The following is a 24,793-nucleotide window of genomic DNA, read 5'->3' on the forward strand; positions in this document are numbered from 1 at the left end:
ATTGAGAAGACAAAACTACCACTTAAGCTACGTGAATACAATAAGCACTTTTCCTGTTATTTCATTGTCAAGTACTCCCTTCGTTTCATAATAAATGAATTGTTGGATTTTGGTATACATAAAAAAAGCATTAAAGACATAAATTTAACACAACTTTTCATTTTTACTCCAAAAAAGAAAAAGTTGACCTTGTAATATCCTTTCAAAAGTTAATTGGTTGTCAAATCATAAGGGCAAATTTGGAAAAAAATTCAATGATTTACTTATTTTGAAACACCAATAAATACTCCAACAATTCACTTATTCTGAAACGGAGGGAGTAATTTTTTTTCCTGACATTTTCATATATCTATTTTTGTGTTTAGGCATAAAAGGAGAATATTTATATTTATTCTTTAGTATTTCATATATTTATTATGTCATGAAAATATGGTTTAGTTGGATGTTCACCTCATCTTCCAATAAACATGTTGCCTTCTTGAGAAAAAGAAGATCGAGGAAAAAATATGTGACAATGCTTCCCCCCAATTTTCACTCTTTCTTATTTTTCAGTAAATTTAAGATAATTATGTTTATTGTCATGTTTTACTTTGTGTATTTATATGTATCTATTATTTATAAAAAATATTTTATTGATCGCGCAAAACGCGAAATAGTACACTAGCTCATCAATAAGAGATTAAATGATACAAACAAGCAAGTGCCCAACAAACGCGGTCGTCGAATCACTAAATTCCGAGGGTGTGTGAAAATCAGTAAACAACAATTCCATAAGAATTTCACTCTTTTAACTCACTTTCCTCCTCCAATTCGCTAATACGGATTTCGCACGCACGACATACACCCAATTAGAGAAAAAAAAGAAAGAAATGGTGTCGTACGTGAGCTTGTTGCTGTACGGAGTAGGAGGGATAGTGGTGGCCGGGATGGCAATACTGGTCGCCTTTCAGGAAAAACTTGTGTATGTACCGGTCTTGCCTGGACTCACAAAGTCATATACAATTACTCCCGCTCGGCTTCGGCTTCTCTATGAAGATGTTTGGCTCAGATCTTCGGACGGGGTTCGTCTTCATGCTTGGTTCATCAAACTCTTCCCTGACTGCCGAGGTCTCTCCCCGCTCTCTCTTAAACTTGTTTAATTATCTCTAATTACATTTTTTCCGCATTTATTGAGATTTATGTACTCTAATTAGACTGTAAAACTCCTGAGATTGGCATAATTTGGGATTTTAAGTTAATACTGAGCTTCACTTTGACCTAATTGCAGTTGTACAACAATTTTATGTTATGTTTTACGTGAATTGTGCAAGAGAGTTGGTGATTATTGTAGCAAACCAGTTCCCTAACACTCCGATTACTTCAACAGTGACAAGGAAATTACAACTCAACTCAAACTACTACCGGAAATAGAAATACTAAACTGAAATACAATGTTAAAGGAGGAACAAATAGGGATGAGAAGATAGAAGATACATCGATAGATAGAAAGGGATAAGAAACACAAACTAAGGATGGAGATGAGCAGAATCAGACTCTTTACTCAACAATTTGCATAATCCCTGAATCACATACCATTACCCCTTTTGATAGAACTAAATGACACCGCCACTACTCAACCTGGACCCCAAATTAACGTGGCCCTATTGCTTATTCTAGGCCCAATAGCTCTTTTCAGCCCGATAACTACTTGTTTGATCTTAGTATCTATATTGGGCTGGACTTGATTCATAACAATTATGGATTAATGTTTATAGCTGCTACCAAAATTTGTTAAACTGACACGAGGGTAACATTGAACAAATAAGCATCGGTGATGTGTTTTCTTTGTTTGCTCTTCAAATTTCCAACTGATTCTTTGGGTAATTTGTTTGTGCAAATGAGCTAAGATCTTGTAAAATGATAAGTTCTTAGCTTCAAGAGTTCAGAGTTAGTAGTTATCTATGACTGCCAATAGTTTTGCCAAAATGTAGTGGTGACAAACTGTTAGATTACTGCTACAGATGCACATCAATATCTACTCACTGAGATTAAATCCGGATTGTAAATTAATGTGTATGATAGTGGTTATTCTCTTGCCAAGGCAAGAAGTATGGTTGTGGTGGCAGAGGTTGCTAGTTAGTCAATTGTCACAGGAAAAATAGAACCTAAATACAATATCGACATCCACTTTTGCAACTCAAGTCAGTAAGTGCGTTTAAGCTAAAATATCTTCAATATGCTTAGCAACCTAACTGCTTAGGTGGAGCATGGACCACTATGTTGTTTCCACATTGTTTTCTACTGATATAGGAAGTGATGCTATAAGGATTTTAAACTAATTTGGATGTGTTGTCCACTTACGATTAGTTTTTGATTGCTAGTTTGTGTGACTTAACTTGAGATAGTATTTTGGTTTTGCAGGTCCAACTATTATCTTTTTTCAAGAGAATGCAGGAAGTATCCTTTTGCTATAGTGTCTTCTTGAATGATTTACTGACCTTGTTTCCACATTCCTTTTCCTTCATCTACTTCTTGCACTCATGTTGTAAAAACCAACACTATCTCGTTTGGTTATCCTTTACTAGTCAATTGCAGATATTGCACACCGTCTTGAAATGGTTGGCATAATGTTGCAACGTCTGCAATGCAATGTTTTTATGCTTTCCTACCGAGGGTATAAATCATTTCCTCGTATTTGTCAGTTTCCTGTCTGTTCGTTGACTTTGATACTACTGGTGTCTTTTCTTTTTTTCTTTTTCTAATAATTTTGTTGTAACAAAGTTACGGAGCCAGTGATGGATGCCCTTCTCAACACGGGATCACCAAGGATGCTCAGGTTTTGTTAACTTTTCCAATTTCATAGATTTTGACCTAAACCCTATTTATGAAATTACATAATTATGCTTGTCTTTTTCGAAAGGCTGCACTGGATCACTTAGTTCAGAGGAACGATATTGACACATCAAGAATAGTAGTCTTTGGAAGGTCACTTGGAGGAGCTGTTGGATCTGTTCTTACCAAAAACAATCCTGACAAGGTATTGTAGCAATTCATTTTTTTTTGGTCATGCTGTTAGGTTTAATATTGTTATAGAGCCTGATTATCTCTAATTTGTTTAGTTTCATTTTTACTGGTTAAACTTAAGTTTAACAGGGGCTCTATCACGGAAAAAGAATTCAGGGTACTTTGTTAAGTTTCTTTCAAACTTATATTCATTGTGGGTACTCTTGGCTCCACCCGATTGAAGTAAATAGCTTTAGAGGCACTCTACGGAGGTTGGTTTGAACACAATCTTTTAAGCGATAACTCAACAAATCTGAGTTTATCACCAGAATGAGAGGGCAACTTGTAACAAATGATGAAGAAAAAAAAGAAAACTATAGTTTCTTTAGTATAAAAAGAAAGCTACCTCTTTTTCCCATTAGAGTAACGAACAAACTCTTTTGCACCAAAACTGTTGACCATAAGATAAGATATTAGCTTGTAGTATAGTATTTTTTATGTAATACATGTAGAATTACAGGCTGCTTCTCGTAAACTTATGATGCTAATCTCTTGGGTGTATACCCTGTACGATTTATCCCGTGATCGTGATGTTCATTAAGTACATGATCCTCTTTTGTCCTTATTTGTTCATTGTGTAACTAGAAACTTATGATGCTCTTCTAGTCTTAAGTACTACACCCCATCAGAACCTGAGTTTGCGTAATCCTACTCCAGATTACATACTTTAAGCTTCATCCATTATTACATCTAGTTCATGCATAGGAGAAGAGTTTGGCATCTGAAAGAATGTAATAGTAGTCTACTGTTCAGATGAATCTTCATTGATATTAAAGAAAGCATTACCTCCACATGCCAAGTAAGAAAATCTCCCTTTCCTTAATGTAGTTCTATGGTTTAAAGTGAGTGACCTAACTGTCAAGATTTTGGTAATGCTGTTAGTAATTTTTTAGCTGATCCCAAGTTTCTTAGATGATCCTCAAATTGATATACCTTGAGTATGGTTTCTTGTTTGATATCCAAGTTCCTGAATTTCCTGTTTGATGTGTGAGGTGATCAGTTTATTTTTGAGGTTTTTCCGCTGCCAGTTACATATAGTTGATTAAGCACGCTCTTGGTCAAGCTGTGCATAGAATAGAGTCCTTGTCTATTTTGTTTAGGGGAATGTGTGCACCTCTTTTTTGTTTCGTCCTGTTCTGCGTCTGTCTTTCTGGTTTTGTTTCCGATTATTCTGTTTCAAGGTGTTTAAATTGCTTAAGGTGCTTATAACTTGTACATGTTTTTTGACATTTAAATCCCCTTTTTCTCACTATTGTAGGTCGCTGGGCTCATTTTGGAGAATACTTTCACCTCTATCCTGGATATGGCTGGAGTTCTCTTGCCATTCTTGAAGTGGATCATTGGGGGAAGTGGCTCAAAGGGTTTCAAACTTCTTAATTTTGTTGTTCGATCTCCATGGAATACAGTTGATGTCATTGGTGAGGTGAGGACACATCTTTAAACTCTCTCTGTCCCATTTTAATTGACTTGACTTTTTCTCAAGAGTATAATCGTCAAGTTTTTTATTTTATTGAGTCCGCTAAAGGTAGAGGAAGGGGAGCCTTGGAGTAACTGGTAAAGTTGCTGCCATGTGACCAGGAGGTCACGGGTTCAAGCCTTGAAAACAACCTTTGGCAGTAATGCAAGGTAAGACTGCGTACAATACACCCTTGTGGTGGGGCCATTCCCCGAACCCTGCACATAGTGGGAGTTTTAATGTACCGGGCTGCCCTTTTCTCTAAAGGTAGAGAAAGTTGTAAAAATGTGACTCAAGTTTGCGAAGTTAATAAGTTCTTGGAGGGATAAATATATACATTTTAGCAAATAGTTCATAATTTTTAGGATAGATAGAGAAAATTTCATGGTTTAACTAATTGCAGACTATTCTAAAGTAGTAACATGTATAAGACATTTCAAATCCTTTTTCTTAGTAGGCATTTTGGCTCTAGAAACCAAATATATTTTTTTGAGTCTTTTCCCAAACTAAATAACATGTCTGGAATGGGCGAAACAAGGGCATCAACTTGGAATCAATAGATCGCCTTAACAGACTACATGATTGAGCATCAACCTTGTCCCATTGTTCTTTGGCTTTCGCTTCTTCCACACTAGACTTTGTCCTTTCATCCACCGCACTAGCCTTGTTCATTAGGTGATCTTGGAAACTTTGATCTTTGTACCAAAACTCAACCGAGGAAGCGCAACCTAAATAATTTGAACTTCTCATTAATGGTTTAGAAGTGACCACAGGGCTTGAACTTCCAATTACAGTATTTTTGGAGCCAGAAATATCACACTTAAAGACATCATATGAATTTTGACTTGAAAGAAGCAAGAAACAAAGATTTGGATGTCTTTTGGTTCCATCCTATCCCAAAAGATAGAAAAGAGGTCGAAAAAAAGTTACAACATCTATCTCAGGCACGACCCCCAAGTCAATGACTTAGATCTTCCTAGGTCACCCTCTCCCTCTCCCGGTGATCCTTTTGATCACCGGAACTTATCCCCCTCTCTCTTCTCTTCTTTGTCTCCTCTCTCATTGTTTCTTTCCTACTCTCACAATCATGGAGGATACCATTTATTTTGCAGTTGGTCTTAAATCTTTTGACGTAACAAGACTAGTTGGTACTTAGGGGGGTAGTACGAATGGGCTGAAACAGGAAGAAGTAACACAACTGGAACTTATTTCAGCAAGAAATCAATGGAGTGGATTGCTCAGACATTGCGAGAGGCGTCCATGGTGATGGGAAATAGTGTTAAAAGATGGAGAAAAAAGGATGCCTTTTCAGAGATTTTTTGTGCTAGAAACTTCAACAAGTACGGGAGATATATTAGCCTATTAACGTAAGGGGAATGAGAAGAGCAGTGCTTATTATTCTGGAAATAACCTTCAATGATGGATGGAATTCCATGGCCGACAAAGTTGGAAGGTTTATTAACAAACACTAGATTGCCACTCAAACACTAGATTGCCACTAACGTTGAGAAGTACAGATTGATGGACGACAACATCCCTTTTGCAGAAGCCATTAAAAGTATTAAATGGGCGAATAGACCAGGAGGTGAAATAGAGGTTATTAGTTCATTTATGAAGAAGGGGGGCGGGGGCAAAATCTGCATTAATGACACTTCATTAAGACAAAACAAAGTACTGAAGAGGAGTTTGGTGGGGAAATTCGACAGTATTGTTAATGAAGCAATTAGTCTCGCTGAAGTCAGAAGATGGGTCACCTACCCCTGGAAAAAAGCACATGGTGTGAACATCTATGAGATGGGCTGCAAGCTATTTCTTTTCGAGTTCCCAACCAGGGCCATGGCGGAACAGGCGATGGCTGGAGACTGGTTCTGGAAAAAATCTCCGATTTTTCTTCAATGGTGGAATCCAGCCGTTGGGATAGCGGAGGAGAAGAATGAAATAGATACAGTATAGATCAAAATTGTTGGGCTCCCACTACATCTTTGGTCCCAAAAACTATTTTCTAGCCATCGGAAACTTCTGTGGAGGGTGGGTTGAGACAGAGGAAGAGACAACTTTGCAATCACATCAAATAGGCAAGGATAAAAATTCGAGGAGGTGGACAAGATGTTCCGACAGAAGTGACGATGGAAAACGACGGAACTTTATTCTCTATGCCGATCTGGGTAGAGGCGCCGATGAGGGTGGCAGCCGATGCACCACAAAACCTTAACCCTATTGCCCAGAGGTCTATAAACGGTGAACCATCAGATATTAGACTGCAGGATAACATAAGGAAAAGTTGTATTTCAGAAGTGGAGCCACGTGACTTGTCAGGAACATGTGTGGAAAGGTGAATTCAAATTTGGGTGGTTTGGCTGATTCATTGAACTTGAATAAATGTGGCCCAACATCTCATTTAATCTCTAAAAAGGGTGAAGGCCCAAAAGAGAAAGCCTTGTTCTCTTAAATAAAACATCTGGAACTCTGAAGGACATGCGGCATCTTTAGAGACTAAATCTCCATGCGAATTGAAGGGGAGAGAGCTCAAAGCTTTGATGGAGGCCAAATCGTTAGCATTAAAATTCCTAGAAGCTTTCAAAAACTGGGAATTGGATGCCAGAGGCGAGGCGACTACGACTGTATCAAAGGAAAACACAAAGGGGGAGTCAATACACACACATACTGAAAAAAACGGAGCAGAAAAATGATATCTGAAACTGTGGAATCTCCAAAAACGAATGATCCAGAAGCGGATTACTCGGGACAAGATACAAGGGAAAACAACATGCAAATCCAACATATTCATGATATTGAACGTGTCTCCATGGAACCTACTAAGGGTGGCAACGGACTGGAACCGGTACCACCGGACCGGTGTAACCGAAACCGGTACCGGAGTTTGTCGCCGGAACCGGTAATACCGGTCATTTTTGCTGGTCCGCACCGGTCCGTTGGTTACCGGTGTGGAACCAGATCGGACCGGACCGGCACCGGATCTGTACCGGAAAAGACGACTGCTTACGTTTTTTTTTTAATTTAAATTATATTATATAATTACCTTATATAATATAATATATTAACTTATATTACTTATAGTATTATATTTTATTAATATAATATATTAATATTACAATTCCAAATGTCCAAAATTTAAAATAAATAAAAATTGTAACGGTCTTCACGTCGCCGGAACGGGTCAACCGGAACTGGAGTTACCGGAATTTTTTGGATAGACGCACCGGTACCGTATTCCGGACCATTGGGTACCGGTATACCGGTTGCAACTGGTACCGTTGTGTTACCGGTACCGGAACGTCACCGGAAACGGAGTAAACGGACCGGAACGGAAAATTCCGGTTCCGTTGCCACCTTAGAACCTACCACAGATCAAAGGGAACCAGAAACAGAAGCATCCAATTAGGTTAATTCCCACATCCTGGAGTTGAGCAATACTTATGGGATGGCTTTCATGGGGTTCAAAAAAGAAATTTTAGCTCTTCTAATGAGATCAGATGAGAGAAAAGCTGAATTGGACAAAAAGAGGAAGGGAAACACTATTCAACTCCTAGAAACAGGAGAATTGGGAAAAACGAGTTGAAGAATTTGAAGTCCACTTCGAACGAGGAGGTAGAATGGGCTAGAAATAGAGGGAGAATACTTTAACCTGTCTTTTAAATGAAAATAAAACTCATCACATGGAATTTAAGGGGGCTTAATAATATTCCCAACAGGAATTTGATTTAGAGCTCCTTACAAAAATGGGGAGCTGATGTGTACTGTTTTCAAGAAACAAAAATTAATAAAAATGTGGAGAATGTTGCTAGGATGCTATGGCCAAGCAGATGGCTGAAATGTCAATTTATGAAAGCTGAAGGAAGTAGGGGGGATTGTTGATAATGTAGGATAGCAGGACATGGGAGAGGGCATTGGTGGAAACTGGTCATTACTCGATCACTATCAAGTTTAAAGCTGTTCAAAGCTCTTTTACTTGATTCCTTAGTGGTGTGTATGCTCCTCATAAAAGAAGTGAAGTTAGAATGCTGGGAAGAATTGGATGCGGTCAAAGAATTGTCTGGGGGGCCATGGATTACTTATGGAGATTTTAATACAATCAGGTACATGGAAGAAAGAAGGGATTGCAATAGAATCACAAACCTTATGACTGATTTCTGTAGATGGATTGAAGACTTGGAACTCCACGACCCTCCACTGAGCGGAGGAAAATTCTCCTGGTTCAGAGGTCTAAAGTGCTGCTAGATTGGAGAGATTTTTGTACTCTATGGAGTGGGATGAATCTTTCAGTAATATCAAGCAAAGAGTCCTTCCTAGGGTGACATCTGATCATTGTCCTATTATACTGGAGTGTGGGAATTGGGAGAAGAAAAAACCTAGCTTTAAATTTGAAAATTGGTGGCTCAATGTGGAAGGCTTCAATGATCTCATAAAGGGTTGGTGGAATGAAATGGTGGTAGAGGGGTGCCCTAATTTCAAGCTTAGCTCTAAATTGAAAATGTTGAAACAAAAGCTTAAAGAGTGGAGCAAAACCAATTTTGGAGAGTCGATCAACCGAAAAAAATAGCTTGATGTGTGAGTTGGCTGAGATTGATTTGATACAAGATAGCTGGACTTTGACAGAGGAAGAAATGATTATTAGAGAAACTATCCCGGTGGAACTGGAAAGCCTAGCAAAAAATGAGGAGACATCCTGGAGACACAAATCCAGAGTTCTTTGGCTAAAACAAAGGGATAAGAATACAAGGTTCTTCCAGAGGATGGCATCAATGCACAGGAGGTACAACACAATTGATGAATTGATGGTGCAGGGGAAAAGGATTAAAGCACCTGAAGGGATCAAAAAGGCTATGATTGATTTCTATAGCAAACTGTACTAAACACAGAAGCTTGGAGACCAGCTTTTGAGATGCTAGACTGTCGTAAGATCTCACAGGAAGAGTTACTAAGACCTTTTTCAGAATCAGAAGTGCTCTAAATTATTGAACAGTGTGATGGTGACAAAGCGCCGGGTCCAGATGGCTTCACAATGCAATTCTTCTAGGAGTGTTGGTGCATATTAATGGATGATCTGTTGCTGACAATTCAAAACTTTCATCAAAAAGAGGTTTTTGAAAAGTCATTTAATGCTACCTTCATTGCATAAATACCATAGAAATCGGGAGCAGAAGAACTTTGAGACTTTAGGCCAATCAGTTTGATAAGAGGCGTATACAAGATTATGTCAAAGCTCATTACTGAAAGGCTGAAGACTGTGATGGGTAAATTGGTTAATGAACACCAGATTACCTTTTTACAAGGCAGACAGATTATGGATGCAACTTTATTGGCCAATGAGCTGGTTAATTCTAGAGTTGGACAAAAGTTACCAGGGATTCTCTGCAAATTAGATATTGAGAATGCTTATGACCATGTCAACTGGTCTTTCCTTCTCAAAATCCTTATTGACATGGGTTTTGGCAACAAATTGATCAACTGGATTGGATTCTGTATTTCTAATGTCAGGTTCTCTCTTATAATCAATGGAAATGCTGAAGGATTTTTTCAATCACAGAGGGGCTTGAGACAAGGTGATCCCATATCACCTTTCCTCTTTTTGCTAGCAATGGAAGGATTGAATCATATGATTAGAAGAGCCAAGGATAATGGGTGGATTAGTGGTTTTATTTCCCAAGCCAACAGAGGAAATGCCATGGAGATCACACACCTTCTGTATGTTGATGATTCATTAATTTTTTGTGATGCAGAAGTTTCTCAGATCAGACATCTAAGAGCCATCTTAACCATCTTTGAATCTATTTCAGGTTTGCATGTCAACTGGCATAAAAGCTCTACGTTTCCAGATAATCAAGTGGCTGATATGCACATCTTAGCAGGGAACCTAGGTTGCCAAATAGCTTCATTGCCCACCAAATACCTGGCAATGCCCTTGAGTGCCAAAAATAAAGAACTATAAGTCTCGGGTGAAGTTCTAGAGAGGTGCAATAAGAAGCTAGCTAGGTGGAAGAGCCAGTACTTGTCTTTGGGGGGCAGGTTGACACTCATTACGTCGGTAATGGATGCCCTGCCAACTTATATGATGAGTTTATTCCCAATCCCGAAGAGCATTGAGAAGAAGATCAACAAGCTAAGAAGAACTTTTTTATGGCAAGGCGACCAGGAGAAAAAGGGTTACAACCTAGTCAAATGGGATATCTTGACCCTTAACAGAAGTCAAGGGGGTTTGGGGATCAAAAATCTCAGCATCCAGAATTAGTGCTTACTTCAAAAATGGTTGTGGAGGTTCTTTACTGAAGACGTGGCTCTGGAGAAGATTCATAGCTGATAAATATGGAATGATTTATTCAGTGGTCAACTAAAGAGGTATTAGGTGCTTTTGGTTGCAGCGTATGGAAATCAATCAGGAGGTTATGGGATCAATTTTATGCCAATATCACTTTCAAAGTGGGTGATGGATCCAAAATTGATTTCTGGAATGGACTTTGGATAGGGAAGACCGCCTGAGAAATATGTTTCCCCAACTCTATATCTTAAGTTCACAAAGAAATGATACAATTGCTCAATTATGGAGTCTACATGGGTGGAACCTAATCTTTAGGAGGGCTCTTAACGACGGGGAAGTGTCAGATATTGCTAGACTCCTTTAGATACTGAGTGCGTATTCTGGAATCTCTAATGTTACCGATAAACCAATCTGACAGATTCACAATAAAGGGGTGTTTACAGTGAAATCATGCTATTGGAATAGAAACAACAACCAAAACCAGATAATCAATTGGCCTTGGAAGCAAATATGGAAAGCCAAAAGTCCGTTGAAAGTGGCTTGTTTTGTTTGGTTAATTATCAGAAAAGCTTGCCTAACTCATGAAGCTCTACAAGGAAGAGGAATACAGATTTGCTCTAGCTGTTTTTTGTGTAACCAAGATGCCGAAGTGAATAGCCACCTATTTCTGCATTGTAACATAGCTGAAAAAGTGTGGAATATGTTTTTTTGTATCCTGGGGATCAGCTGGACAATGCCAAGGTCCACACTGGAATTTCTAAAAGCTGGAAAGGAATTGGGGAGAGAAGTTCAACAGAAGATTGGTGGTTGAGTATTCCAGCTTGTGTCTGATGGACGCTGTGGAGAGAAAGAAATGCCAGGTGCTTTGAAGGCAAGAGTTGCAGCATCCAGAAGATTAAAAGCCATTGCCTTAGCTTTATTTTTGGTGTAAACAAGAAATTGGGGGATACCATAGATCTAGTAGATTTAATAGGTAACTTGTAAAGTTTCTTTGTTTTTGGGCAGTCCGCTAGGAAGAAAATCCATTTGATTGGGAGTTGTAAGATCTATCATCATCTCTTGGATGATGAGTTTTTGTTAACACAAAGTTACCTTTGACTCAAAAAAGAATTTAAATCTTGCTGGAAAACTCACCGGAGAAAAGGCACGAAGTCGCCGGAACCCTAATTTTACCGATCGAAATCGGGAAAAAACTGCAGGAATATGGTCAGAATAACTGGACGACTCCGACAGAAGGAGAAAAATTCAGAAACTAGATCGGAAAAGCTCACTCACTTGGAGCACGACCCAGATCCGGAATGTCACACCCTAAAGACATCGTATGAATTTTGACTTGAAAGCAACAAGAAACAGAGATGTGGATGTTTGAGAATTTAAATCTTGCTGGAAAACTCACCGGAGAAAAGAGGTACGAAGTTGCCGGAATCCTAATTTTACCATCGAAATTGGGAAAAAACTGCAGGAATATGGTTGGAATACCTATATGACTCCGACAAAAGAAGAAAAATTCAGAAACTAGATCGGAAAAGCTCTCACTCGCTTGGAGCATGACCCGGATCTTGCCGGAAAATCTCACTGTTATCAGGGCGTGAGAGCGCCTGAGGTGATGTTTTACGGAGCTTCTTGTCGGGGTTTGGTCACCCTAGAATTCCGAGCCTCGGGGTAGTTTTGGTTTTCGCACAACACTTACCAAACATAAGATGACACAAATCAGTCATTGAAAATTGACGCACGATGGCTGTGTTTTCTTTTCCTGAAGTTTCTCACCAATGCTTTGATACTATGTGGGAAATATAGGAGAAAATATTATTGAATTGTATATCTAAATAATTACATTGAGACTCTATTTATAAACACTACATTACAATCCTTTTCCAAGTAGGTTTCTATATGCTACTTCTATTCCTACTAGGTTTCTATATGCTATTCCCATTTCTACTAGGATTCTATATACTATTCCTATTCCAATTCTTATCTGACAGGATAGTCACATAATGTCATAAATTGGATCTCATATTTTTTACGCAATCTTAGTGGAAAAGAATCACAGAAATAGTCAGCAGGCTTCATTGATTTGCTATCTACATTAACAAGACCAAACAGCCATTGATGTTTTTCTTTTAATCAAAATAACATCGGTCCAAACAGACATAAAAACACCAACGAAGTAACAAAGATGGAACAGAGAACTCTCCAAGACAATGGCAACCAGATCATACATAAAGCAGCCGCCTAATTATCTACATACCCATTTACCATTTCAAAGAAACACAGAAAAACCAAAATCCAATAGAAGTCTGTAAATCAAACCAGAAAAAAAACAAGATTTTGTAAGTAAAAGCGCATATAATCAAAGATTTAACCTCCCATGTGAACACCCATTTCACAAAATGCATAAATAAGTGACACCTAATATAGGTATGTTCAGTTAACATCAAGCGATTTCTTAAGTAACTGCACTTTTTAAAATTTCTTGGAAAGTGATCACTTTGTTAGCTTAATAAAATCCAAACTTTTTTTAAGTTCTGCACTTGTTAAAATTTTCTGGTTGGTGACTGATAGAAATGTGGTCATTTTTTATAAAGACAAAATAGTTAGTGCAAAATTTTAAAAAAAAGAAAAATAAATGCAATGGTCAAAAAGTGAGATAGGAAAAAGTTAAAACAGGTTTTGAGGAGATAGGAAAAAGTTAAAACAGGTTTTGAGGAGATAGGAAAAAGTTAAAACAGGTTTTGAGGTGTTTTCCAAAGGATTTTTCATAGCCAAGGCTGGATTTCATTAAAAATGAAAACTTTGTGGAAAAAAGTGAATAGTTTTCATGGCTAAACGGCTCCTTAATAAGAATAGTTTTTTTTTTTTCTAAAAAAGAACTTTATCTTCTAACATGTTTACTATAAACTGTACATGAATTGCATGTCAGTTGTATATTTGTAATTTCATAGATAAGATGCGATTAATGTAGATATTCAGAGATCGCGTTACCGTTCTTGCATGTTTTGGTTATAGTAGGGTTTCTTATCCATCATGAATATGTATATTATATAGTGGCCTGAACCATCTTAGATTTTATTTAAACTTTGTCAAATTACTCTGTCTGCTTGCCTTCTCTTTATTTCTTGTTGAGTTGCTAGAAGCTGGTCGAAGTTTTGTTTTATACCCCCCTTTTTGAGATAAAAACTGATTGAAATTATCTTTCTTTGTTGTCCTTGTTATGTTTACGTTAATTCAGACGTCTGGCTTATGTTTTCTGATGCTTCTGAGTGCAGATCAAGCAACCAATCCTTTTCTTATCTGGATTACAAGATGAGATGGTTCCACCATTCCACATGCAGATGTTATATGCAAAGGCAGCTGCACACAACAGGCAGTGCTTATTTGTGGAATTTCCTAATGGGATGCACATGGATACCTGGTTGGCAGGTGGTGATCACTATTGGAGGACAATTCAGAATTTTTTGGAAGAAACTGTCCCAGAGACGAAGGATGATGATTCAAAGAAGGATAAGGAATTGTCCTCCAAGCAAAATGGTTAGTTGCTGTTGTATGGTTCTGGGCATCTTAGTTACATTATCTTAAGAAGAGATTTGTTAAGACAGAGATGATAATTCTAGGGAGGGTAATGTATATAGTTAGAGTTCTGTAGGGTGCAAGCTTCCTATATATAAATGGACGGCCAACTCCTGTGAAACTGTCCTAAAAAAATTTCTCTATCAAAGACTCGGTCAAGTGTGACTCATCCATCTGGATATCTGAAAGGGAAGTCATGTCCTATTTTATCAGCCTAAGGAGTAGACCATTTTGTAATATCTAAAATCTAATATCCTGAAAATCAACATATAAAATAGAATTTGGGAGGACATTTGAGAGTATGATGCCCAACAGGTATAATAATCCGTAGAATGGTAAATTCTATTAATTTTTTGGATTTAGCTCCTGTTATATCTCCTTTCTGAAACTACAATACTGTTTTAAGTATTAACTTTCCAAGATGAAATGCCTGCTACCTCGCATAGCCATTTGTTTCTCAACAGTTGAAGTTTATATGCTGATGAACTAGCACTCTTTTCTAGGCTAATTGTGGCTGTATGGTTTGTGATATCATTTGCAGTATCTTCAGATTTCGTTCCAAGCTGAAATCTTGAGTTTCAGGCAGTTCAGATGTAACTTTGGATTCCAGGATTCAAATATTTCTCTTTTGATGATGCAGCGACCAAGAGCACTTAGTGATATCAAGGAACGGAAGTGCATCCGTACAAATTTGTTCTTCTGGGGATATTTTTGGCTGTCCCTTTTTTAGAAGGCAAAAAGGTGTGAAGGGTCTTCATTTATACTGCATCTCACCAACAATACTAGCATCTCCGGTTATAGGTTCAGCTGACTCTTGTTGTATGAATAAGGATTCAAACGTCTCAATAGTATGCAAAAAACGTAAAATGCCAACTCCACCAGAGTGTGACCGGCGGAAGGCATTCTTTCGCCTGAATGGGTTACTCATCTTTTTGTGTGATTGCTTTATCTTCATACCGAGTTATAATTGGTGAACTTTCAGCCTGCGTGTTCCAACTTTTATTTAGTTATTACTACCTTATTTTAGTCAATTGATCGGATGAAAATTGGGATGTTAATGTGCGGGGCGGGGCATTTCTAAGGCTATGCTGGTTGAAGTAATTTTTTAAAATCAAATGTGGGGCGGGTTGCGGGTCGATTTAAACTTAAATTTTGACTAACCCGAGAGGCATTCATAAAGTTTGGTATTTTTAGCTATTTAAATGGCTCATGAATAACTTAACGAACATAGTACAATTACTATCTCAACAAAACAAATCTATATAATTTCTTTTCTAAACCAAGTGAAATCGGAGAACTCCACTTTTTTCTTCACCAATCTGGCAGAAGATAACACTGTAGTCATAGTAGTGACATTATTAATAATTTGCAATAACAACAATTATTATACAAAGAATAGTGAAAAAATAAAAAGAAGTGGTAATTACAGTTTCTGGTCATCGTCAATCTCGGGCTTCTGGCAAGCGGTGGTCTGATTTGTTATATATTGGAAACTCATATACATATATTTAATCAAATTCTAGTCTTTATCTATTAAATTAATACAATTTAGCAAGAATATATAAAAAACTGAATTTTATTTTTCGTATTAAACTCAATCAAAAAAAAAAAAAAATTAAAAACTTGTGGGGGACAAGTTGAAATTTTTGTGGGTTTAAGTTTAACCCGCCCACGTCTGCCCCTGCCTGCCCGTGGCCATCCCTAGATGAAATGCTTATTCTGGGAAATTATTTTGTACAACAAATTGACCCAGTGTTGACTAATATGAGCACCACCAGTAAAGTGGCCAGGTCCCTTCGGTAAAAAAAAGTAAAATAAGTAAGATAAATGTAAATCGCTGAAAGTAAATAACACTCAATGTTTACATGGAAATTTTCTTGTTCAAGGGAGGAAAAACAAAGATCCTTTCTCACAGAATTTCCAGCCAACTCCACTAACTTGAAGCCAAAAGGGTGATTACTGACTCCAATAGCCACCAAAATTAAACTCTTAATCCTACTACCTCGTAGTAACTCTATTTCAGGATTGATACAACAACTCTATTACACCTGCACATCAACTACCTCTAGTAGACATTATTAGATAACTCTATGTCATGAGCCAAAAATCAGGTCATGATGGTACCTATCACGACTAAGCCTTGATAAGTAAACCGATCATCCAAACTGATATGTAAACGAAAATCATAACACAAATTCAAAGGCGAGACTTCTAGAACGAAGTCCAACCACTCATATATAATAATAGCGGATAATCTAAAAGAAACCACAAGTTTGTCTCCGAATACAAAACAAGACATAAACTAGATAGGATGAGGTGGGAGGTTGACTCTGAAAACATAGAGCGGCCACTACCTCTCGAAGATATCAAATCACCGCTCGGACTCAGTTGCCGTGCAGGGTGCACTCGTGCCTAAATCTGCACAAAAATGGAAATTAGGGATGAATATTGTCCATCTGTACTCGGTATGTATCAAAGGCCGATTGGGCAAAATAGAAAATGAAGTATGTAACTACAAACTATGAGCACTTCACTTGCAAGTAGAAAATATCCCAAATGGTAGCTCACATCGTCTCTACTAACAGTTTTAAATATAACACATAAACAGGAGAATAGGTACGTAAAAGAAACAGACAACGCATACATCAGATAAAATACAGAAGCACATCACTGAAGATTCATAAATGAATGAAATGCAATGAAAATGATAATGATGATGAGGTGATGTGATCGAGGTTATCACATAACTCCGTATACACCTACCGAGCATCAATGCTTTCAGGTAGGATCCATGGGAGGTTCGCAACCCATATATAATCTTAATACTCAATCTCAATCTTAATATCTATATCTCCTCTCCGACCCATGGGCTATGACAAAGGATTTTATAAAAGTATCTCATTTTCGTCAAAAATTAGTATCTCCACAATGGTACAAATATCTCATGAATGTATGTATGATATGAGGATGTAATGCTCATAACCAAATAAGTATGAAGATCTCAAACCCAGCCAATACACATGTATGTGAGCTCAAAATCTACTCAGTATGTCAATCATCCATGATTCAATATAAGCCATGTACCAAAGAGCAAAATATGCAAATAGAACATCATTAATATCACATTAACCCCAACTTAGGCATTGCTATCATGAAGAAAGCAACCAAAGGTATACAGAAGGCCAACAATATCAGATAAGGCCCTTATACGGGCCACACATAGTAAACATCATCTTATATCACGAATAATAACAATATAAGCCCATCACACGGGCAGACAACAGTAATAATATTATTTGCATGATTATTATCCATACTCATAGCCTGCTTTTATACAAATATTAACTACCTAACCTAATCTGAAGAAAGTTAAGCTATAACCTACCCTGTGACACTGAAATCTAAGCCAAAAGCCCTTAACACGGAGATTTTCCCCTCTTGAACAGTCCCAAAATCAACTAAAACATAGAAATATAGAATATATGCATCATAGAAAGCCAACAGTACTCATATTGCCTACTTTCAAATCGGGGTCAAAACGAACCCCTGAAATAGATTTTCGAAAAGAAATGATAAAATCAAAATTTTAATTTGTTAACACATTACCCATGATTAAAGATATACATAGAAGAAAACTCAAGTAAAAACGAGTTAAAAACGAGGTTTAAATTGAAGAAATATCATTCTCTCGAAAACTGTAACACCCCATATTCAAGTACGTGTATTGACGTATTTAAGTACGTGTATTGATCTTATTTATATGAAATTAATTTTTTTATTTTATTTATACTGAAATTTGCCCGTCGATGGTTCCATGCGAAGGTTATTGAATAAGCTTTCCAACGATATAAAGATTTCCAAAAACGGATAGGTTTTGGATATAATCGAGCACGTTCGAAACTGTAAAATGGTGGCCAGGATATTAGGGAATAGTAAATGTGCAGGAAAATTTCCTGCACACAAACTACTGAGGCCAGCCAACTTTTTGGGTCAACTTTGAATGATCATAACTCCATTAATATAATGAACTGGGAGAGATGCGACCTATGAAAAGAAATATCTTTGAGTCTTCTTTCCAATGCAATTGGTTTCATCTAAATCCAACGTCTGAGTAAGGAGTTATACTCATTTTACTTCAGCCTATCAAAATAGATTTTTAGGGTCAACTTCAAACGACCATAACTCCTTGTACAGGACGAACTGGGTGACATACTTTATATGAAATGAAAGACCTTTGAATTATCCTTCCAACGATACTAATTTTCCCCAAATCCGATATTGGAGCAAAGAGTTATGGTCGATCTACTTTAGCTTATCAAAACAGTCCACCAAAGGACAGATTTGACATTATTTAAATTTTAAAGGCATTTTGGTCATTTCCTGTTATATTATGGACGGGAATATGTGTATATATACATGTATATGAGTTCAAAAACTCATTTTAATCATCAATCATTGAGAAAGAACAAACCCTAGCCAAATTTGACCTTTAAATTACTTTTGATTCAACCGTAGAAATTCCAAAGTAATTCGATAACTGCGTTTGTCATATCGAGAGCTTCGAACGACACCTATTATTTGTGCAAACAGGATTGCATAATCAAGAGGTGAATTCTAAGGTATGAATATTGTTTGCCTTTGTTCTTTTCCATATATATATATGTGTGATAGGGGATTATATGTATTGGTTGTTATTGAAAGGTGATGAAAATAGGGTTATGGACTATTTTGCATGGTTTGGTTGTATTTAATTGTGGAAGGTGGATATGGTAATTGAGTTATGGAAGGTGGATATGGTGATATACTATTGAATTGATGATTATTTATGTGTATGGCTCAATTTGGTTTAATGGATTGGTTGGAAGGATAAATGAATCCAAACTTGATATTGGAGGATGTTGTATGAATATGCATGGCATGTGAATGTAATTGGAGTATAAGAGGGTTAAAGTGACACCCTTTATGGTGTAATTAAGGCTTACTACTTAACCACTAGTTTGGGGAATTCAAATAATTGAATTGTGACGTTTGGCCGCTAATACTAGATTGCTATATATGTTCATTGTAGATAAGTAATCCGAAAAGACGGGAAGTGCATTTGGGACTAGTATTGAAGGTTGACAGTTAGGTATGTAAAGCATACTCTATACCATATCTTTGGCATGAAAGTGAACAATTGTTCTATCAAGAAAGTTTCCAAAGTTATTCAGTAACATGTGATCCATAATGGTTTCGTATGATGTCCTACGTTACCAATGAACTTGTTTCCACCCTACAAGATGTCAAGACATTCCAATACTTACTTGTTTTCCAAATCTTACATGTTTATTGCACTAATGAATGTCAGAAGGTATCCGGTTACTCAAACAAGATCCATGTGCTATTAATGACTCCAAAACGTTTCATTGATATACCAATAAGTTCCTACTTCATTGTTATGGCATTGATGACTCCAAAACACTTCATTGATGTGCCAATGAGTTCTTACTCCATTGTTATTGCATTGATGGTCTATTTATATGTCTCTTATTGATGTATCATTGTTTCAAAGTTTCAAAAATGCGGTGGCGACCGAAATAACAATCTCAAAGATTAATTGAACTAAGTGATGGAAGTTCTCTCTTATCGGGTGGTATCCCAGGGGCATAAGCCTATCATGGGTCGATCCCTATTTATGTGTTTATGGGTGGTATCCCAGGGGCATAATCCTATCATGGGTCGATTCCAGTTGATATGTACTGGAGGCAGCCTAATGGTCACAGTACAGTAGAGTAATGATTGCAAAGATGATAAGAACAAAGGTAAAGTGATTGAATAAATACAATGTAAAGGTTGTCACAAGTTCTAGTAAGTGTGGTCCACTCCTATTACGATTTATTCACTTGTTTCTGATTTCTATTGAGCTCCTATATCATATGTGATTATCTACAGCTTTACATACCCAGTACATATTTTGTACTGACGTCCCCCACGGGGGACCTGCATTTCATGCTGCAGGAACAGGTACCTCAGCTCATACACCGCACAAGTAGGAGCCAGGATATCCAGCTGCTTTTGGTTAGCTCTAGTTTGCTTCGGGGCTTTCCGTGTCATATCCAGTCACTTTTGGTATTGTATAGAAGTTAGTTATATGGCGGGGTGTGTCCCGACCTTAGTTAAACTCTATGTATTATCTAGAGGCTTTGTAGACCTAATGTACAGTCAAGGTGGTGTTTTGTTAATAGACGTGATGACTCCAACGGCCAAGTATTGTATATACATATATATGTGTGCTCGAGCTTATACAGGTGATTATGTCCTTTTATATGCGACATGATGCTGTCCGAATTTTGGGTTGTCATAGAGGTATGCATGGGTAGTATAAGGTTATGAGCTGGTTCTCCCGGGTCTCCTCGGTTATGGGTGCCAGTCCGCCCCAATAGGATTTGAGGCATGACAAAAACATAATTTAACGGGTTTTAAATTACAAGAATTAAAGTATAATAGTTATTTGGAACTTGTCCAATCTCGAAAATGGGAGAAATTGCTCAAAATTCTCTCAACCCAAAGCTCAAAGTCTAAAAAATGGGAGAAAAATGAGAAACAAAAGATTTTTATACTATGCCAGCTGTGGACGCTTAAGCGGCCACTTGACCACTTTAGCGGTGACCGCTAAGTGGCCAAGTATTGTTTAAGCAGTACTTGCTGGGCCTATACCCTCCGCTTAAACGGAAAAATGGCCGCTTAAGCGACCCCCAACTGGTGAACCGGGTCGCTAAAGAGACCAATTGGCCACGTAACCAATCTTCGCTAAAGTTACCCAAGAGCCACTTTAGCAGTTGTACCAACTGGGACTTTGAAAATTTCCAAGTCTCCGTAGACCCTTCAGGATTCATCTGAAATCACCGAGAACACAAACGAACTATGCTAGCCTATCAAATTTGACGTTTCAGTCTTAATGGCGATATTGGATTTTTGAAAAGAGGTTGTTTTAAAAAAATTGACCCTCGAGGCTCAATTTTACAATTTTCTGAATCGAAGGTCAAGATGAGATATAAAAGTCATAAAATTGAACTAACTATGCTACTATCCAAAATCTTTCTGATCTGCTGTAGTAGTCCGTTTTACCATTCAATACACAGAACTATATATATTGACCGAAGTGAACTATAAGACCTTCTTAACCTCTAAAAATTACAAACTCGCACAAATTGCATTATAATGCATTGGGAATCCTGCCAACCATCCACACACTCTAGAAATATCACGTAGCAACCATGGAGAGGGGTAAAATGGACAACATATATATAAAAATAAAAAAATCACAAAATCAAACCTTTACACTCTACCCAAAACAACATAAAGCATGATGAATAGAATTTGACTACACCAAGGCTGAAATAACAACTAACTCTAGTTTCTTTGATTTAGCTTACAACATAGGCAAGACCAAAATCTACAATCCTTCATAGTATAGGAGTAGATTTACAATTTTAAGAACAAATGACTCAACACTCAATAAAACAACAAAGACTAAAACTTCAACTCGATTAGGTCCCTTTGTTGAAATTGAAACTCAATAGGGAGGGGGGTGTGAATTGAAATTTTCTTCTGTGAGTCGACTACTGACTCCTCATAGTCAATTCTCTCGGAGATCAGAATACTTCACAAACAGATTAATATTAGAACAATTAAGTAAGTAAATAACAAAACATTAAGTAATAACACAAAAATTTATCGTGGTTCGGCACATCAATGTAGTGCTTACGTTCAGTCCCCTTGGGTTCAAAGTTTTCTTAGCTCGTTGAAAGTTTGGCTTGAGTACAATAATAGGAAACAAGTTCTGAAGACTTATTTTACTCTTCAGATCTTATGACACAACTTCAGTTGATGTTACAAATTTGACTTGATCCTACTCTTTATATAACAATTGTAAACTAAAGTTATGGAGCTTTGTAAGACTAAGAATGAGACACTTTAAATTTTCTTCTTAAAGTTGCGTAAAAAGTGTCTATCTTCGGTCTTCATCTCTTATAGTCTCCGGCTGTTACTTTTCATAAGGAAACCCAAGAGATTTCTTCTCAATCAAGGATGTAAATTGATTCCTTGATTGAGGAATATAGCTATATGATATGTCCATCTATGTCTTTGGATCACGTCCATATTGGATATGTCCGTGATATATTTTTGTTTTTGCTTTTGTAGAGATTGATTTCCTTCCAAATGTGCTCGTGATCTTTTCTTCCTGATTGATGTGGTCTGCATTGAATATTGGGATTGTGATTCTTCTTCTACTTCCGTGATATTTGATTGATTTGCTTACCATATTTTTGAATTGTTTTTCCGTTCCATTTTCCATGTCGTGATCTTCCATATCTACCAATATTTTGAAATGATTTTCTGTGACATTTGGAGCTGAGATTCTTCTTCCATTTGTTCTTGTTGTGATTGATTTCCCTTGAATACCATGGATATCCTTCTATTCTTGATATCCTTCTATTTCTAGGGGCGACTTCCTTTATCTTTATAATATTAGAAGCTATAATAGTTTGTTATTATTAAAACATAAACTTAGGAGGCTAACAGAAATAAGCAGTGTCCTTTTTATGAGAATAAATTTTTGCTTGAGATATGAATCTATTTGAGCAATTGCAAAATTTGAGTTTTTATCTTATCACATCTATCTTTTATACTAGAGAGTAAAACCTTAACAATATTCTATTGGACCAAGTGTCAACCCGCTATTCGCAGAACTGCTGCAATATTACCAGCCAAAACAAAGTAGTACAGTCTACAACTATACATATACAACAATAGGACAACACATAAGATGATGTACCAGGTCCTCAGTTAGATTTTTCAAATCATCAAAATCAAAACTACAACAATTTTCCCCTTTTTGATGATGAAAAATCCAATAGCTTTATTTACCGATTTTCCCCATCACTATTACCAATTTTCTCAATTTTCTCCTAACAGTTTCCCCAATCACTAGTTCCTCCAATTATTTTTTCCCTTTTGACATCATTGAAAAGATTAAACACAGTAAACCAAATGCAAGTAAATAGATTCAAGTTAACTCATGGCCACTGGGGCAACACTAGCATGAACAAGACAAGGAAACATGAGATGAGGGAATAGGCAAATCACGTAGCAACATAGCATAAATATATTAGGCATAATCAAAGCATTCAGTACAATAGAAATTTTGAAATAAATTTAAAACAGTCAACCATTATTAGTACCACTAGAAACAAGGAAGGGATAACAAATGGAAAGAGCTTAGAAGGAGGGCTTAGGAAGGGACTTAATGAACAAAATGATCATTTAAGCAGAGTCAACATGTGCTTTAAGAAGCTTTTAGTAGGATCAGTAACCTTTTTCTCCAGTCCTGCATTGTCAGCCTTCAGCTTCATGTTCTCAAATTTTAAGAAATCCAACACATCAGATCCCTTAGTTTGTGCCTTCTGCAGATCATCCTTCAACTTTGCGGTCTTAGTATCCTTAAGAGAAAGTAAGGAAACTAGTTCAATCACTTCAACTGTATATCTCACTTGGGCAGTGACAAGGTCAGACACAACTTAATGAGTTCCCACTCCACTTTTCTTCTCAACAATTACACACTGATAGAGTGTATCAATAGAGAACTTATGTTTTCTTAAAGAGGGGGTTTCCCGACCTAGTCGTACCCTAAAGAACTCAAACACCTTGTTTAGTAGAAACTCATACGACAATCCATATTTCCCATTCTTCTTATTCACCCCCTTATCCATATGTTTTAATATGATATTAGGGAGATTGATCTTATGAAATGAGTATACTACCTCCATGAGAAACAAATCCATTTTTGCTGTTCCACTCCTTTTCTCAGCCCTAAAAAGTAGCACTTTATTTACAAACTCAAATACCAATTGATAATTACTACTCATCTGCTTTTTAAGAAGACGCCTTGACTTGTCTTCTCTTAACTTGCTTGCAGTTATCAGGAACTTCTTTGAACATAATTTGTTTTCTAGGGAACTGATCCCCTCGTTAGGTACCTCTAATATTTCTCCAAGCACTTTCTCATCTAGGTAGATTTTAACGCGACGAATATAAGAGACTACATTGTTGTTTTCTGCATAATATTTTATTTAAGTATATAACTCAATCACCTCACTCGTATGGAGATTGGATAGAGGTTGATCAATCACATGCAACCACTTTTTGAACTTGGACATCGACACCAGGTCCTTCATACCCGACATCTCAAAATTTTCAAGATCAAATAATCACCCTTGAAATATTGCTTGTTTTCTTATACCTTTCTGTATTTCTTCTTGAGTGGGCTCCTTGATCAGTTCTGCTGTCAATGGATCTTTATCCTTGGAACTAGGTCCCTCTTATACAGATTATTCCCATTTATTTCTTCTTTTCGATTGAGGGGCCACTATGGATGGACCAGGTACCTCGCCAACTCTATCACACTTAGG

General features: G+C 37.1%; 1 protein-coding gene across 3 annotated transcripts; it reads left to right on the forward strand.

Moving 5' to 3' along the window:
* The first annotated feature begins 440 nt into the window (after positions 1–440).
* Positions 441–15,323, forward strand: LOC107877859 (alpha/beta hydrolase domain-containing protein WAV2). Of its 3 annotated transcripts, none has more exons than XM_016724636.2 (8): positions 441–1,107; positions 2,401–2,436; positions 2,575–2,653; positions 2,761–2,815; positions 2,900–3,016; positions 4,301–4,465; positions 14,042–14,303; positions 14,884–15,323. In XM_016724636.2, the coding sequence occupies exons 1-8, from the start codon at positions 870–872 to the stop codon at positions 14,907–14,909; spliced, it is 978 nt and encodes a 325-aa protein (XP_016580122.2). In that variant the 5' UTR covers positions 441–869; the 3' UTR covers positions 14,910–15,323. The 3 variants fall into 3 exon arrangements, with proteins under 3 accessions (XP_016580122.2, XP_016580123.2, XP_047271242.1); XM_016724637.2 differs by having other exon boundaries at positions 639–1,107; positions 14,983–15,323; XM_047415286.1 differs by having other exon boundaries at positions 790–1,107; positions 2,385–2,436.
* Positions 15,324–24,793: the final 9,470 nt, after the last annotated feature.

The sequence above is a fragment of the Capsicum annuum genome, chromosome 7 (assembly GCF_002878395.1).
Source record: "Capsicum annuum cultivar UCD-10X-F1 chromosome 7, UCD10Xv1.1, whole genome shotgun sequence".
Classification (NCBI taxonomy): domain Eukaryota; kingdom Viridiplantae; phylum Streptophyta; class Magnoliopsida; order Solanales; family Solanaceae; genus Capsicum; species Capsicum annuum.

Excerpts from the sequence above, each read along its gene's own strand:
- LOC107877859 (XM_016724636.2), top strand. The coding sequence starts at position 870 with ATGGTGTCGTACGTGAGCTTGTTGCTGTACGGAGTAGGAGGGATAGTG. Across the intron at positions 1,108-2,400 it reads ACTCTTCCCTGACTGCCGAG|GTCCAACTATTATCTTTTTT; the intron begins GTCTCTCCCCGC and ends TTGGTTTTGCAG. Across the intron at positions 3,017-4,300 it reads CCAAAAACAATCCTGACAAG|GTCGCTGGGCTCATTTTGGA; the intron begins GTATTGTAGCAA and ends TCACTATTGTAG.